Source organism: Larimichthys crocea, chromosome XXIII, assembly GCF_000972845.2.
Source record: "Larimichthys crocea isolate SSNF chromosome XXIII, L_crocea_2.0, whole genome shotgun sequence".
Lineage (NCBI taxonomy): Eukaryota > Metazoa > Chordata > Actinopteri > Sciaenidae > Larimichthys > Larimichthys crocea.
Genome location: NC_040033.1, coordinates 9830900 through 9846996, shown reverse-complemented (window position 1 = coordinate 9846996; position 16097 = coordinate 9830900). Strand labels below are relative to the sequence as shown.

The 16097-nt window shown below is 40.6% G+C and overlaps 1 protein-coding gene across 2 annotated transcripts; it reads right to left on the bottom strand.

The window, feature by feature from the left end:
• Positions 1–469: 469 nt before the first annotated feature.
• On the bottom strand, positions 470–14212 carry plcd1a (phospholipase C, delta 1a). 2 transcript variants are annotated; one of them, XM_019267483.2, is made up of 15 exons: positions 14010–14212; positions 10593–10751; positions 5634–5862; positions 5307–5436; positions 4943–5174; positions 4648–4849; positions 4222–4366; positions 3957–4109; positions 2836–2985; positions 2569–2725; positions 2358–2474; positions 2082–2260; positions 1298–1433; positions 1057–1206; positions 470–804 (listed from the first exon to the last, which is right to left on the bottom strand). In XM_019267483.2, exons 1-15 carry the CDS (start codon positions 14038–14040, stop codon positions 713–715), a joined length of 2262 nt encoding a protein of 753 aa, XP_019123028.1. In that variant the 5' UTR covers positions 14041–14212; the 3' UTR covers positions 470–712. The 2 variants fall into 2 exon arrangements, with proteins under 2 accessions (XP_019123028.1, XP_019123027.1); XM_019267482.2 differs by lacking the exon at positions 14010–14212 and adding an exon at positions 12926–13224.
• Positions 14213–16097: the final 1885 nt, after the last annotated feature.

The window sequence follows — 16097 nt, the reverse complement described above, 5'->3', positions numbered from 1 at the left end:
AAAAAATAAAGTTTGATTTAAAATATCACAAAATACTTGATAGAGTGGATTACGGACCAGTATGTTTAGAGCAGATTCATATATGATACAGTTAATGTCTTTGATATGCTCGTCATATCAATAGTCAAAAGGATGTTATGAAGCATTTTTAAGTCATTTTAAGTCCCATTATGAGATTAAAACAGAAAATCAAGTCAAGTCAAGGCTTGTTGTAGTCAGACAACATTAAAACAGTGCTTATTGTGTTGCTTGAGAAAAACATTGTTTTCATATTAGCATTAGTTGTATGATCCTGAAGGGAAATAAAGCCTCAATAAATCTATAAAAATTAAAATACTATTCATAAATGACATAAAAATTCACACCCTTTCAGTTAGTGTACCTCTCCCCGATATGGCACATACAGTTAAATGACTGATTTCCGACGATGCTCATTCATTCACATTTCCATTCAGTCTTTGCTTTGTTACCACCAACCCTTTTTTTTTTTTTTTTTTTAACTCAATGACAGGAAAATGTTACGCAGACAAACGGTGAGTCAGCAGCTGCAGCATTGCAGAGGACACATTCTTTTTTTCCATTAAAAAAAACTTTTGGAATATTTGAGTTACATTATTTAGCTTTAAAACTGGACTCCTTTAGAGTTTTATTGTTTTTGTTTTGTTTTTAAAAAAATGCTGACGCTGGCATGAAGGTTTTCCAAAACACAGGCCTACTGGGCGTCGATGAGCATGAGATGCACAAACAGTCCGGCTGAGCTGATGACATCTCCGCTTTTGGTTAACACTGGGACGTGGCGATATCCTAGAAAAAAAAGGAAGTGAGTTTTAGCTTTGTCAGCGAGTCCTGTGATTCAAATAAAGTTGTCAGCAACTCTTGTCACATGAAAATTCAGAGATCTTGTACTTTATTATCTTAAATTGCCTAAATAGGGGGGAGAACATCTGTAATGAAATGCATCTACCAAACACCTTGATGTTTCAGTCTTAGTTCAATCATCTCTTAGTTCAATATCTGAGCTTTCTCCAGTCCAGCTTCATGTTGTTTTGAGCTTACCGTTCTGTACACTGGTAAGTGGTAGACAGTACTGCCCGATGAGATCATTCTGGGACGTTGAGTCATAGTCCTCCACCACAAATCGAACCATGGCCAGCTCTGGAACGTGGATGTCAAACTGGAATCTCTCATTCCACATTGGGTTGAACCCTGCATGGATGGATTATTGTTCAGTTGCTACAACTCACTAATGCCGTAAATATAATCTTATTTTCTGTATGTTTACGTGCGTTCTGCTCACCGTTGTTTTCAATGTAGTGTGTCTCCTTGCTGGCGTTGTCTGTCGCGACCCCATAGATCTCCACTCTTACCAGAGGGTCAACGATGGATTTGTGTTTGTCCTTGTTGATTTTAGGTAACTGCTGAGCTGAGATCACCTTTTGTGTCGGGATACGAAACACAAACACGCAAAATTGTAACATGGACAAAGAAACAAATCATGTGGATGCAAATCACAGATTCAAATACAAAAACTTAAATATACTCTGTGGAGTTTTTGACCACTAGAAGCACTGTGGAGAAATGGTTTTTGTGTGGGTCACCATTTATTTGTATGTTTGCATATAAACAAGTTCTGGTGGCCGTCAAAGACAAACAGACTACAACAGCCCAAAACATTTGCATTCGGAGAAACGTGCTGCTGCTTCAGAAACGATGCCAATTAAAAAATATGAAAATCTAAAACAAATTCAACAACAGAAACGTGCTGAAAAAACATCATGCAGAAAGCCCCATACACATTGCGAATACAGAAATGCCAAATCAAAAACACACAAAGAACGCAAAAACCTATGCAGAGAAACGCTGCACATTAGTTGTTAGTTGTTAATTATATGTTTTAAAGATATTTTTGGGGCTTTTCGAACCTTTTTTGAATAGTAGCAGCTGAAGTGTGACAGGAAAGTGGGCATGCAGCAAAGGGGCACAGGATGAACTCGAGTCTGGGCTGCTGTGTCATGGACTGAGTCTTTGTACATTTTGGGATTGGGAGAGCTACCAGGGCTACCCTAAAAAAAAAATCTCACCATGACGTGAAAGGTCTTCTTCTTTAGCCAGGGCCCTTCGGTTAATGTGCTGGGATTAAACTGAGAGGACAGGTTTCTCTGAAATTCTGGTTTCAGGACGTAGCCACTACAACCATTTGGCAGAAACCGACCCTGGTTTAGGTCCATCTCCTTGGAGGGAGTCTGGAAGTTCAACGCCACTAAAAATCAAACAAATCAGAGAGAGAACAGAGTGAAACTATTACTCTAACAGTTAATAAACTAAGTGGATTTCTGCACGTACTAATGAGAGCGTACCAATCTGGCAGCCAACGTTCCACATGGGCACTGGGTTATAGTTGGAGGAGTCAGTTCTCGAGCCCGCTGGGTAGATCCGACTGAGTTTGTCCATGTTGTGATGGATGTAGGCAGTAGCTGTAGTATGAGAACACATTCGAACACCAATGTTTTAACACACTTCAAGGCAATTTTCATACATCTGTGAAATGTTTGTCAGTAAGATGTTTACCTGAAGTATCAGCCAGGTTGAAAGCTTTACCCTCCTTGAAGGACGACATCTCATAGAAGCTATGGTTGTCCTTGGCGTGTTCAAAGCCATTAAAATGGACACTCTTGCAGAAGATGACCATGTCTGAGAGCTGTTTGGCAAGTTTGATTTTGGATTTCTAAAAGGAGATGGGAGAGGAGGAGGATGAGTTTTGTTCTGCACATTCAAAGACGATGTCTTGACAAAATATGTGTGTATTTTTTAGCAAGTAATGAACACTTGGCGCACCTTTGGTTTGGCTTTTTGTCCATTCTCCTTACAATCTGCAGCCTCATCCTCTTCAGACACGGTGTCTTCCTCTAAAGTGTTGTTATTGTTGAAGATAGCATCTAGTTTGTTCAATCTCTTTCCCTTGATGAGGAACTTGCCCTTCAGCTCCTGCACAGAAACGGTTGTTACATGTCGTTATGCAATTTAGAAACCTAAAACTCACGATACACACTGTCGGTAATTAGACATTTTGTTGCCAAATGCAGCGACGCTTCTTGACATATTGTTGACTGCTAGTCACACCCTCTCAACAGCCAATGACAGAAAGGGAAAATGGTGTGCAATGCGTAATTACAATGACACAGGAATTCATCCCATGAGTGCAACATCTGCCCACGACGGCTTAGGAATGTCACTGAAAAATGATTTAAGTTACCAATATTTCCCTTCTATGTGTGTCTCTCCTAATACCGAGAACATTTTTTCAGTTTATCTGAGAGTCTTAGATGTCTTTACTATCAAAGATGTAATTGTAAAAAGTGATTTAAAGGGGGAAAGGTGTCGAGACAATGAGGAAAAGGGAGTCAAGAAAGACATTAAAAGAAAGAAAGACCACAGGGCATGTTGAATGAATATGTGCATTCCTTGCATGCCTTGTGTGCAAACACTAAATACCAACCTCTGCTCACACAAAAATAAAAAACTACTGGCCAACAATCTCGCCTATCAAACAAGGCGTTCTCTCATACACTGCCGAGTCTCACGGTCAGATCTTGTAAATTACTTAAAACAACATATAATTAGTTAATGAACAACTGCTCTCTACGTGCTCGCTAAGACAAGTCAATAAAACCAAAACTCTTGTGTAACAACATTATCAACACAGGGAGAAGGAGCAGAGGCTTGAATTTGATGCTCACATAATGAGGATGGGTGTTACTTTAATCTCATGGAGCGTTCATTCCAAGAGAATCTAATAGTCAAGTTAAATTAAACAGGAAGGTGAAAAAATGTGTTAGAGTTGTTTATTATCTTGGAATTTTAAGGGTGTGGTCCCTTTGGAGGGTTTATAGCAGGGCTCTAAAGTCTGCAAATATTATGTAATATTAATCAGTAAACTGAGATTAAAGGCCACACACCTCCGGTGAGGGGAAGTTGGTGGGCAGGGTGTTGCCCAGAGGTTTTGTGACTAAAGCGTCACCCAGGATGGAGATCATGTGATGGGCCATGATCTTCTGTTGGTCTACGGTGCAGTGGTTCTCCAGGGACAGGATCACTGGGTACTCAGACGTCTGGAAATACAAAGGAAACAATTATTCAGTGAAGGTGAAGCCTCTTCATAATGATGAATGAAAACAATTTAACTAATACATCTGGTCACCACATGTCATCTATCTTACATACTTTGAAGGCGTAATCTTTGATGGCTTTTATGACGTCTTTGAAGAGCACTTTGGATGTGAGTGTGTAGCCGTGGTAAATAACAGGCTCGCCGTTAGCCCCGTCCCAGCAGTCCAGTTCCACACAGCGACAGCTCTTCATCAGCGCTCTGCAGGATTAGAAAACCTGCATGAAAACCTGCGCACCACTGGGATCATGCCTGCCATTTTCCAAAGGAAACTGGTGTCTGTTTTAGTTCCTGCTTCCTAAAAAGTCCCTGCTCTTGAGGAAGTACTTTTTGAAGGCCGTGTCCAACATAAGCACGACAGCACAGGAGAAAATACTCCACTGTCAAGCTACTTTATGAAAAATAATAAAATTAGCATGATGAGGTAAAGCTGTTATCTCTCATTTTCGGGTTTCTTCAGTAAACATTATATTAGTAGTTACTTTATGTAGGCTTCTGTGCTGCTGGGTCCTTTGAGTTGATCCTCCATCAGATATGTGTTGTGTGAAGAGGAGATGTAGTAATGGTTGAGGGGTTGGTTCATGTCCTGATACACGTTTTTGTGAGCTGGGTTGAGGATGGAGCCATCCTCATGGTGCAGGTACATCAAGAAGCCGTCTTTGGTCATATGCTTCTTCTGCTTCGCTGGTGGACAAAGAACAGACGTTTTGGAATGTGAACTACACCAAAAAAACCAAAGTGATAAAAAAAAAGCAATTGTTTCCAAGTTAACCCTACCTGTCGCATCCACCTCGTATTTTTCAATCAGTTTGAGGGCGTCCGCCATGGTGGACGCTTCCTCCCTCTGCTCATTTAACAGGAAGTCCAGAAGATTTCTGGCGCTCATCTGACCTTCTGTTTCAGCAAACTTCCCATAAATCACATCTATCTCCTCCCGGTGCGTCAGCAGGCTGTAGAAGTGCTGGATCTCTGAGTCCTCCAAGGTCCCCGAATTGGACGTGTCACATTGCTAGAAAACATAAGACACAATGAAACAATGAATTGACTCCATATTTGATTATCAAAGTGTGCATTTTACGGATGATACATTTATCTTAAGATGTAGATGTGCGGGATACAATGGCTCATCAGTGAGACTCACCTTGAAAAGGTCTGCTGCGTAAGTATCGTCCACTTCAACATTGATCTGTCGCAGGAAGTGTTTCAGCTCCTTGAGGGTCATCTTGTTGTCCTCATTCTTGTCTGCTTTTCGCATGCAGTTGACTATCCAGCTAAAATTTAGATGTAAGGATTACACACATATTCTATTGATATGCACACCTCAACCAAAGCGCTGTTTCAGATTTTCCCAAATATTTGAGAAAGTAAATAAAAAAAACATGTGGGATTGCAAAAACCACTATCTTAACTCATATCTCAAGAAAAAACGTGAATGCACATGCCCGATTACGGACTTAGTCAAGGATACTGCTCACTCTTCTGCTGGTGGCTGAGGTTGCGCATGTTGAAGATGATCTTCTCCAGGCCGCTGACCCACTGTTTCGCCTCTGGTCCACTGGCTGCCATCAGGTCAAGATTCTTCTTGCGGCCCTTGAAGATTATGGAGAAGCACTTCTCTTCAACGCTAGGCTCGGTGTGTTTATTAAGCACCTCAGACTGGCGGCCTTTGCGCACTGAATCGATGTCATCGACGGAAACTGTTTGGAGAGAGGAAGAGGTTTGTTTGTTTAGAAAGTCTGGTCCTCGTAGCGTCACCAAGGGTTTGGTAATAACTGGCGTTTACAGATGTAAGCCATCCAAACACTAAGATGTATTAAGAGGGGAGGCCTAAACGGACTCCTTTGTTCTGTAACAAAGAAATGTATTTTTAATATTACATAATAAAAATATAAGTAATTGTTGTTAATGGTTTTATTAGTACAAAATAAAGTTTTAACTTTGATATCTGGGCACTACCATGAAGTAGCTGGCAGTGGCAGTCCTTCCTTAGACATGTCGTATCTTGTGGCTACATACTTTTTGTCCCGATGGGCACAACAACACAATGTGAGTGCCAGAAACTATTTTATTTATTTTTTTACATCTTATCTACAGGAAGGAGTTTGTTTCCCTGTGGGGGCTCACTTCTTTGGCCTTCACTTACAAGCCACAAAGACAACAGATAAAAACATATAACTCAACGGCCTTCAAGCACATTGAATGTTTGGAGGTCGGTGCTGTCGAAGCTTTCGCGTATAAACCCAAATAACTTTGTCTTCAAGCAGCAACAACTGATTGTTGGACAAATGCGGTTTGCCAACTCTCACACATGTAGGCAGGAGACACGGTGAGTTTTTGTGACTCTCTGAAACGTACTGATGATTCCCGAAAACAGGTTTTTAGGTTAATATGCCTATGCAAAATCACAAATGACAGGTTCTCATGCCAAATAAGAGGAATCCTCAAGGCCTATCCCTAAGGAACAAATATGTTAAATAGGCTCTCTGTGCACACAAGAGCAAAGTCTGGGCATCAGGCCTTTTTCCAGAGCCCAAAACACACAGTCTGTGTAGCTTTAATTGAAAAAAAAAAACACCTTTCATGTATGTAGCCTTTTTTCTATAATTTAACATTTCTTATAAATTGAAATGTTCATAAAAAATACAGCATTCGTGTGATTAAGACAGGTTAGGTTAGTGTGACCTTATAACTGCCCCTGGATGTGAGCTATACAAATATGAAAATCAAATCACCTTCATGCATTGGTATTTATCATAGCTCTCATTTATCAGAGAGTAGCACTGGTTAATTTAGCTGCCAGGTGTGAAGATAAAGAGTCTTTGTAGTTTTATCAGTAAATATGTGTGAAATACCTCTGACATAATAACAAAATATGATAAATCCAAACAAAATAGCTCAGATAAGAACTCTTTTATTCTCTTATGTTTCTAGGCTGGCTGTATAGACTATAGCTTTTTGTTTTCAAATGTGCTGTTGTGCTCCACAAAGACTCTTATCTCAGGCAAAAATGAAGAATAACTTCTAGAGATGTGAGCAACAGAGTTATTCTTTAACACAGTCGAACAAGTTACAAAACCACAGCGTGTTTATTCTGAACCTTGTTTACCAAAAGCTCCACTAAGCTCAGTTTTAGTCCCTCTGAGACTGAAGAGATCATCTCTCAGACATCAACCCAAAAACATTCCAGTGAGATTTGATTACTGTACTTAACAACAGTTTGATGCAATCTGGCCTCCCTTGATTTCAGGCTCATACAAGGTCACAGATAAAATACTATGACTGTCATTTCTACGATTAAAAGTCTCTGCATATGCATCCCGTTTTTTACCCAGACGTTGGGGGCCAGCTCTGTTGTTTAGTAGCTTAATGTATGGAAGAGCCACGCATGATGTAACCACACTAAATCGCAACAACCGCCATGGTAACAAAACAACAAAGACCACGGGCTTAGCTAAGAGGCCATATGTTGTACCATCACAATGTTTCTACCCTTTACATTGCGTGGGTTGGAGAATCCAATGAACAGCGCCCATTGTTTCTGTGAGACTATCCAATGGCAGGATGAATCTAAAGGTCAGACTACTTGAAGGGAAAAAGACAAAGGTTAGAGAACGGTGTGGGGAAACACACCCAAGGCTTGGTGGTGTACACCCAGCTGACTGCTAGATGAACAAAATACCTTAGAGGCACTCACCAGAAGAGGAGTGTTTGTTCAATCTGCGCATGCACATTATCCCCAGCAAAACAGACCTCTGTAGAGGAGTTTGGGGTTGTGAATTTGGACCATTTTCAGAGAATCCCATCTGGAGAGCCGAACCACAATGTCCGAGTCATGTCATCCGTGTCACGCTGGCATTGCTTAAATACCAGATGAAATTTCACACAATGAGATTATTGTGGAAGCCCAAACAGTTCATGCTGGTTTCTAAAACATTTAGCTGTGAAGTGGCGTGTTAGTTAGCCATGTCAGTATATGGATAAACTTGACCTTAAGGTTAATATTTACCCAGGGTTGGAAATGAATAGAAATAACACAAAATAGACTTTGTGGAATGACATGCAAAACAACAACTACCTAATTACCCTGTCTGCTACTGTAGTTACGCTTCAACATGAATATCGTTTAGTCAAATTCTGATCTGATAAATCTGCAAATATTATTACTACTGGAACAACTTTTTAAGTAACTATCACCTTTACCTCTGTGACTGTCTGACTGACAGACTGTGATGAGATATGTGTCATCTTTATAGAAAGCCTTCAACATCTACCTCATATGACCCCGACAGTGTGTGTGTGCATGTGTATGCGTGTGTGTCTGTGAATGCTGCCAAGGAAAATGACAGTCACTGAGTGTGGGAAAAAAAAAGACAGGCCAATAAAACAGAGCTTTACAGTCTATAGGGACTGATGTGAAGTGATCCAGAGTGAAGGGCTTCTCTCTCGCTCAGAGTTACAGAGCATGGAGGACTTACAGGCACTAAATCTTAGTGCTGTTGGAGAACAGTGGCACAGAATAGTGCCAATTATCAAAAAATGTATTCAAACAGATGTTTCCTGACCTAAATCGGGAAGTTTCTAACTTGCAAAAACTATTTTTTAGCTACTTCCCAACCCGAAAAAGCTGCAAACACAACACTGACATATAATAATCTTTTGAATTCATATACAATATGTTAACAAACAGTTGTCTGTTTACAGTGCGACACAAAGAAACACTAGCATTTATATGGTGTTGTGTTTGTGACCACCTGGTGAATGCAAGTTCAGTATTCAATCTCCTTTTAGCTCTCTCTTTGGTCTCCACCAGTTCCCGATTTAAATATCTGGCTCTTAAAGAGCTAAATGCTCCATATATGTTCAATAGCTAGCTGCTAACTCTTTCTGTTGGTGGTATGGAGCTGGATAGGTATAGTAAAGTGTGTATAAATTACGCTATCAGAACCAAAACAGTAAAGTTACAGGCTCATAAAACCAAAACAAGTGGCTGAAAGGCGCTAAAATACTTTGTATAGCTGAGAGGGTGATAATCATTCATGGGTCTGTCGCTAGAATCATCCATTTCACATACACAGTTGATCGATTCTTCATATGAAAATATCGATTATAGCCACTTTAAATGAAGCTTTGTATTGTTGTGGTACAGATACCAAGAATCAGATATCGTAGTTTCAAACGTTACTATCACAACTAAGGCAAGTCTTGTTCTGGGGTGGTGGTAACTCAGTACATATTGGGACTTGGTTTGGGTACTGGAGGAAGGCCAGTTCAAGTGCAGCATGGACCACAGTACAGAGTGTGGACTGGTAGCTGGGGAGGTGCCAGTTAAACATCCAGGTGCCCTCGAGCAATGTACAGAACCACTAACTTTCCCCAGGGCGCTGCTACGTGGCTGCCAATCACTCGATCATTTCTCCACATTTTCTATAAGGTGTGTGTATCTTCTTTATTTGTATATTCCAGAATCACAGTGAGGTTTTAGGGGGCTTCACAATATAAACAATATATAACAGCTGTCAGAGAGACATGAAATGAGTGGCTGTGTAAACAATAACTACGGACAAAAGTAACAGAATAAGAATTATATAATAGGACTACCCACTGATAAAAAGTTATCTCATACAAAAAGTGGTCGAAACAATATGTGTTGTCCTCCCACACTCTCTTACCTTAGGGCACTTTAGTGCTGAATTGCGGCTTGCTAAAGACCAGAGGAAAGCAATAAACCATAGGGGCTTACTTCCGTAAATAAGGTCATCTCTAAGACAGTGTGGTCATGTCGAAAAATAGCCCATGACTGTTCACACACACTCATTGTGCTATATCACCTCTGTGTGTGTCTGCTGTGTTTCTATGGGGACTATGAGGCACACTGCTCTTTCAGTGTTTGTTTAAAGGGGCAGAGGTTATCAGACCCAGTAGCAGCAGCCCCAGCTGGGGTGGGAGATGGATCAGAGCTACTAGAGGCCCAGAAGACATATAGATAAATTCACACACTGACAGTGGATCACTAAACCAGAAGTTAGGGGAAAATAATCTCTCACACACACACAAGGACAAACATAGTCAGGATACACACTAGTATTTTCCAGTCTGTCTTGTCTGTCTCTGTCTGGCTGCAGTATCAAGTTTTCCGATTTCACCACCATTTCTCACATATTCTGAAACACTAGTGGGATTTGAAGGGTGTGTGCTGTAAACTATTGTTGAGATCTGAAAGGAGAGCTCAGAAGAGTTAACAGAATAATAGCATAAGGATGTACAGGTCAAAAAGTCAGCAGGATGAATAGACCCGAGTAACATAACTTGCAGAACTCAGGGGGAAGGGACGTTTTTATAGAGCCTCTCCTTATTTTGTGCATTATTAAATTCAATCCCATCTTGCTGACACACAAATTAGAAGTATGCAAACACATATGACACTCACAGGTCTGGTTTCGCCGGAATGTTTTGTGAGATTCATGCCAAAATGTTTTGCAGTCTTCCTGCAGTTTGAAGAAGCGGTTCTTCTTCCAGGAGCTAGAGCGAATCTTGACCAGCTCCCCGCCGACCAGCAGGAACTGTAGATCTTCATCTCCCTCCAAACCTGCAGGGGGTGGCAAGGGTGGAGAGAGGTCATACATAAATCTTACACATTTAGATTACCTATAATGTTAGAGGCGCTCGCATAAGAAATCGACATCGTTACAGTTAAAATACTGAACATGTTAGGAAGTTTACAATACACTCTCCAGTGAGTCATGATGTTGGAGGACTCAAAAATAGAACAGTCAGAATCTTAACAGCGAAGGCTGAGACATCCTGACCTATAGTGCTTAACCCATAAATGCTGGATCTACCCTCCTTGACTCCGCTTTGTAACACAGACATAATGGGCGTCTTTTCTTATTCAGTCGAAGTTCCAAGTCCACTTTGTCTCCTGGGATAGACTAAGTTGTGACTTGTGTAACATTTAATTGTACTTACAGGGGGGGAGGGGATGTGTTGATAGAAGGTGTTTATTAAGATTTAGATCAGGACAGATGAATCTTATCCTTTCATAGACGAACATTCCTAGATTTAGTTGAGTAAATTGACCTTTTGTCTGGTTTGTGTAAAGCCAGTGGGGTGGCACTTTGAGCATAACCTTAGTTTAGCAGATTTGTGTTTTTAATGGATCATCGTGATTACGCAAAAAACATCCTTTAGTTTGGTGATAGAAATCCGAGCAGCTGATAGATGTGTAATCTTGTCAGTCACTGTGTTCTCAGCAGTGTACAGTACAGTGTTTCTCAACAGCCACACAGTCTGTCTCAGTTGCTTATCGCTCAGGTGAAGTCATTTGCTGACTGTGGCTTTCTGGAAAAGGGTGTGTGACATGTGCAGAAACACACGATTCATAATTCATGTCCAAACCACAGCAAGCTCACAGGAGAATGTTGGCAGGTCGACATTTAGTTTATTTGTTTTCCATCTGAGCAGATGTGAGGCGTACGCGGGTGGGACTGAAGTTTGGATGCAGATTTTTGGATCATGCTTAAAATGAAAAATGTTTTTGCTAAATGCAATCCTTCTGAGCAGCTGTGTACAAATCAGTAAACAGGGCATCTGAGGATAAATATGTTCATGACAACTCAGCTGGGACCATCAGGGTCGTGGGCAGGACCACAACATTACAGACATTTTTTTCCCAAAATCGCACCACAGACTCACAGAGGTTGTTTATGAGCTTCTGGCCTCTGCAGAGATCGAGGAGGAATGGGCAAAGAGAGCTCGAGAGCTTGAACGCCGCCTCTGCTTTTCACTCAGGCTTTCTGTCAGGCTTAACTTCTACTTCTTTAGTCAACCCCCTTATCTGTGCACTGAAGAGGTCAGATTTTTATTCTTCTTTGAGACGAGGACAGCCAAAAAAAAATTCTGATTTATAACACTTTCCTAAGAAAATGAGTCATACTCTACATTTAATGTTTGTGGGATTTAGATCAGATCAAGAGTAATCAGTTCCAGCTGCAAGGCTGGGTACAACCTACACCCTATGAGGCAAGCTAGGGCAAGAAAACACAAGAATTTAGGCCAAATAACAGGTAGGGATACCTCTAGGGGACAAGGTAATTATAAGAGTTCACACACAACTTGAGTGGGCGGTGGTGCCCTATCTTTGGGTACAGAATACTTTTGTTCTTCCAGCAAGAAAATAACTGTTATTTGAGATTGTAGGAAACTTTTCACAGAGAGAAATGCTCCAAATGTCGCATGTATGATTGCTTAATAAACAAAAAAAAGATTGTGCACCATGCTGTTGCCATAAACAGTGTCACACTCAATTGGAGTCAAGTGACATTTACTCTAGAAACTTTTTTTTCTCTCTCTCTCTTTCAAAATGTCGAATCCATCCTGAAACCATGCAGCTACATTGAGTCAAATGAGACAAACTTAGAGAGACCAGAGGCACAAAAAGACATGAAAACACCACAGAGCATGCATTCAGCTCTTTTTGCGGCTTTAAACGGCTTCCTGTGTTTGCCCTGGTTTTAATTGTTGAAATCAGTGGATAGTAAAAAGTAAAAAAATGCACCGCTCCAGGCGATGAGGAAGCCAGCATAGAGCTGCATTAAACATAAGTTACATTCCAGCAACACAAACAGGTGAGTTATCCTGCAAGTGTATATATGTCCAGTGATTTATGTTGATAAGATTATGGAAACATTAGATATGAGTGTCTGTGGCAGAATAATCAGTGACACATTGGCACCTTTGGAGAGGAAGGGGGGGTGGACTTACCTAAGCGTTTTCCATTCTCCTGCGCAATTTTTCTCACCTTCTCCAGGAAAACCTGCTCCTCGGATGTCGTCCTCTTTGGACGTTTATGTAAGCAAGACATTATGGAATAACTTTTCTATTAACAAAGTATTTTTTTTAAATAGTACATCCAGTCGGTGTTTCATATGTGCTCGCTGTGAAAGAGCAGCAGTCACCACATAGAGTTTCTTCTCTCATGGGGCGGGTCTAAATTCATCTATGTTCCATGTCCAGTGTGGACTTGAAACGCTTGAGGGAAAAGGGTCTATATTATCTATAAGTGGGGTAAAAACATCTAAATGTCAGTGGGTTGGGACACCTCTGGTTGGAAAAACCCTGTCAGTCTTTGCTGAAATGAGAATGTCGATCGCTCCAGGGGTGATTAAAGCAAACACCATCATTGGCTGCATGGTGACTTTGATATGATGCATGTAAATCAAGTCTTTTTTTTTCTTTCCGCTGTGGATTTGGCAGCACACATCAGGTTACTGTACCCCCCCCCACTCCAAACACAAGAAGACATGAATCTCAAATGTAAGTGTTGCCATGTCCTCTTATGAGCTGTGAAACGGCGCCATCCCACGGTGGATATGTGTGGAATTAAAAACCTGTTCGAAACTTTATGGTACATCTGATACTCCTTTCAAATGAGGTTGTTCCTCACATCTGCTGCACTAGTTCCTCGTCCCGCACCTAGATGTATGTCACCTACTGTGTGAAACCTGATATCGCCCTGGTAACAGAGACATCATCAAACAAAACCACTTCCCCAACCCTCAGTATGTGGAGGACACTTTCTACCCACTTTCTATAGAGGGTTGGTAACCTGGTGTTGTGTCAACAAAAGCCAGATTTTGGAAATTGATGTTATATGATGCGCGCCCGGCACCAAAACCACGAATAAAAACAGAAAAATGTGCTAGAGATATAGGTTTTTATGTCTGATTTTTCTTTTTATATAAAGACCTATAAAGTAATGTCAACAGGTGAGCCTTTGGAAACAGTATCAACTAAGTAGGCTGTACAATCAAATCATTAACCTGTGCGTCACCACACCCCAACTCACCGTGACTCCCAGCTGTGCCATTTGACTCCATTGTGGTTCCAGTCAAAATAAATCACCATGCGCCGGGTTTAAGTCCTCTTTTCTCCTCCTGAGCAGTGCCTGGTTATATGATAGAAGCTGGCACGACCATACAAACTCGTCTGTTAGTCCTATGCATGGAAAAGTCCAATCTGTGTGTGTGCCCTCACACAATGCGCTATTAATGCCAGCCCATCAGGCTCTTATGCGCCCTCAGTCCACACCCACAGCAACACCGGTCTGACAGCATACAACACTGTGTTTGTTCTTACGACTTTCATTCAGTTTGCTGTTGAAACTACACCTTAGGTTGGAATTCTGTACATAACAAGGAAATACACGCTCACACATGATCCAATGTATGCTTGATTTAAAAAAAGGGGTCACATGGAACCTGTGCTTTAAGTCAGTGTTGTGCTTTTTGTGGCCATTAGGCACTTAGTGTGTGATCTGATTTATTTGGGTGTTGCCCTAGTCTGGTACAGACATGCCATTTATAGTCTGAGGTGTGCTCTTGCCTCTCCCCTCTACATTTTTAACCTGCATGGTTCATGTTGGGAGTATCACCACTGCTCACCACACCATGTCTGCAGTCATTGTTGTAATACCTCTTTACACAACTGACAGCAGCCAAAGGCATCAATCTGTGCAAATATGAGCTAAACCAGCAGGTTTCGGTTGTCATGCATACCTAGCTCATCTCTTGTGAACACAAAAACAAATTCGTAAAGGGGTCTTGGAATTTTGTTGTTGTCAGTGGCAGGATACTTTGAAGTAGTAGCAGGTAAACTGTGTTTGTGCATTGGACGCACAAGCTCCTGTTCATTGTTAGAATGTAATATAAGAGAGCTCAGACAGATCCCTCTTTGTGCCTCTCTATTATCAGTGTCTGCCAGCTTGTTCTGTCCTATGAACTTTCTCACTGGGGCAAGTCTTGTGAAGAAAAGAAGAAAAAAAAAGAAACAGCTGTCAGGCAAACCACGAGACGCTACAAAGTGAGCTCAACAATTGCCTCTTTGAGAATCCCACTTGAGCACCACATGAGCAGATCAGCACAGTCAAAGATTTTGTTTTGAGTATCTGGATTTTGGGAATCTTGGCCTACTAAATACAATGGTCTCAGTGCGAGCTTATGCAGGAATCAGACTTTTTGCATGTGGCTCTACAAGACTTTGCATGAAGCCACCTATCCTTACATGAGCCTACCTGTTTGTACTTCAACATTGCACAAGGACGGCCTACTTCTTTATACCTGCATGGAAAAATGGGAATGAGAATCACATACAGACAATGCCACACCTGATTTGATAGCACACTATGCAGGTGGGATTGTTTAATAAACACGTTGCATTCAATCTCACGAGTTAGTCTGGCTTCAGGTGAGTCAGGTGTGTCAGGTGAGAGTCAGAAAATCAGGAAATACTTGAAATTACTAGTTCAAAGTATGTTTCTATCTCAACATATTGGGTTTTATTTTTGTCACTTCAAGTATTGGGTTGGGTGAATAAATATCTTGTTGTTCATTCAATAAACTAATGGAAACAAAAACAATATGATCTTGAGTTATCGTAACTTCCCCAAAGCACTGTATTTGTTGTAAACCTCTGATGTATCTGACTTATAAACTTCTAAATAAAAAAACATATCAGCTTAATCCCATTATCCTCTGTGTGTGTGTGTTTTTTTTCTTTTTCGTTTTCTAAAGTTCAGCAGACAGTGTCTTGGGCTTATTATACTTGTAGTTGTCAGCTTATTTCATAACTAAGTCTCTGACTGATTAAATTAATTTGATTGATAGTTTAATATTTGCACAATTCATTAAAATACTTCTTGTAACCTCCACTGACAGAATAAATAAGAAAACGTTCAACTACTTTAGCGACTTGTTAAATTCACTCAGCTTCTTTGAAGAAAAAAAAATTACATTTATTTATTTATTTAATGTTTTTGTGAATTTTAGGGCAGACTTTTATTCTTTAGTTCATATTTTGGCTGTGTATATATATGTATTTATACAATATAATATGTTTTTTTTTATAAAGTCACTGTTTTATAGGCTTATTCACATCC

Excerpts from the sequence above, each read along its gene's own strand:
- plcd1a (XM_019267482.2), bottom strand. The coding sequence starts at position 13,025 with ATGTCTTGCTTACATAAACGTCCAAAGAGGACGACATCCGAGGAGCAG. Across the intron at positions 4,850-4,942 it reads ATACGAGGTGGATGCGACAG|CGAAGCAGAAGAAGCATATG; the intron begins GTAGGGTTAACT and ends TTTGTCCACCAG. Across the intron at positions 2,726-2,835 it reads GACAAAAAGCCAAACCAAAG|AAATCCAAAATCAAACTTGC; the intron begins GTGCGCCAAGTG and ends ATCTCCTTTTAG.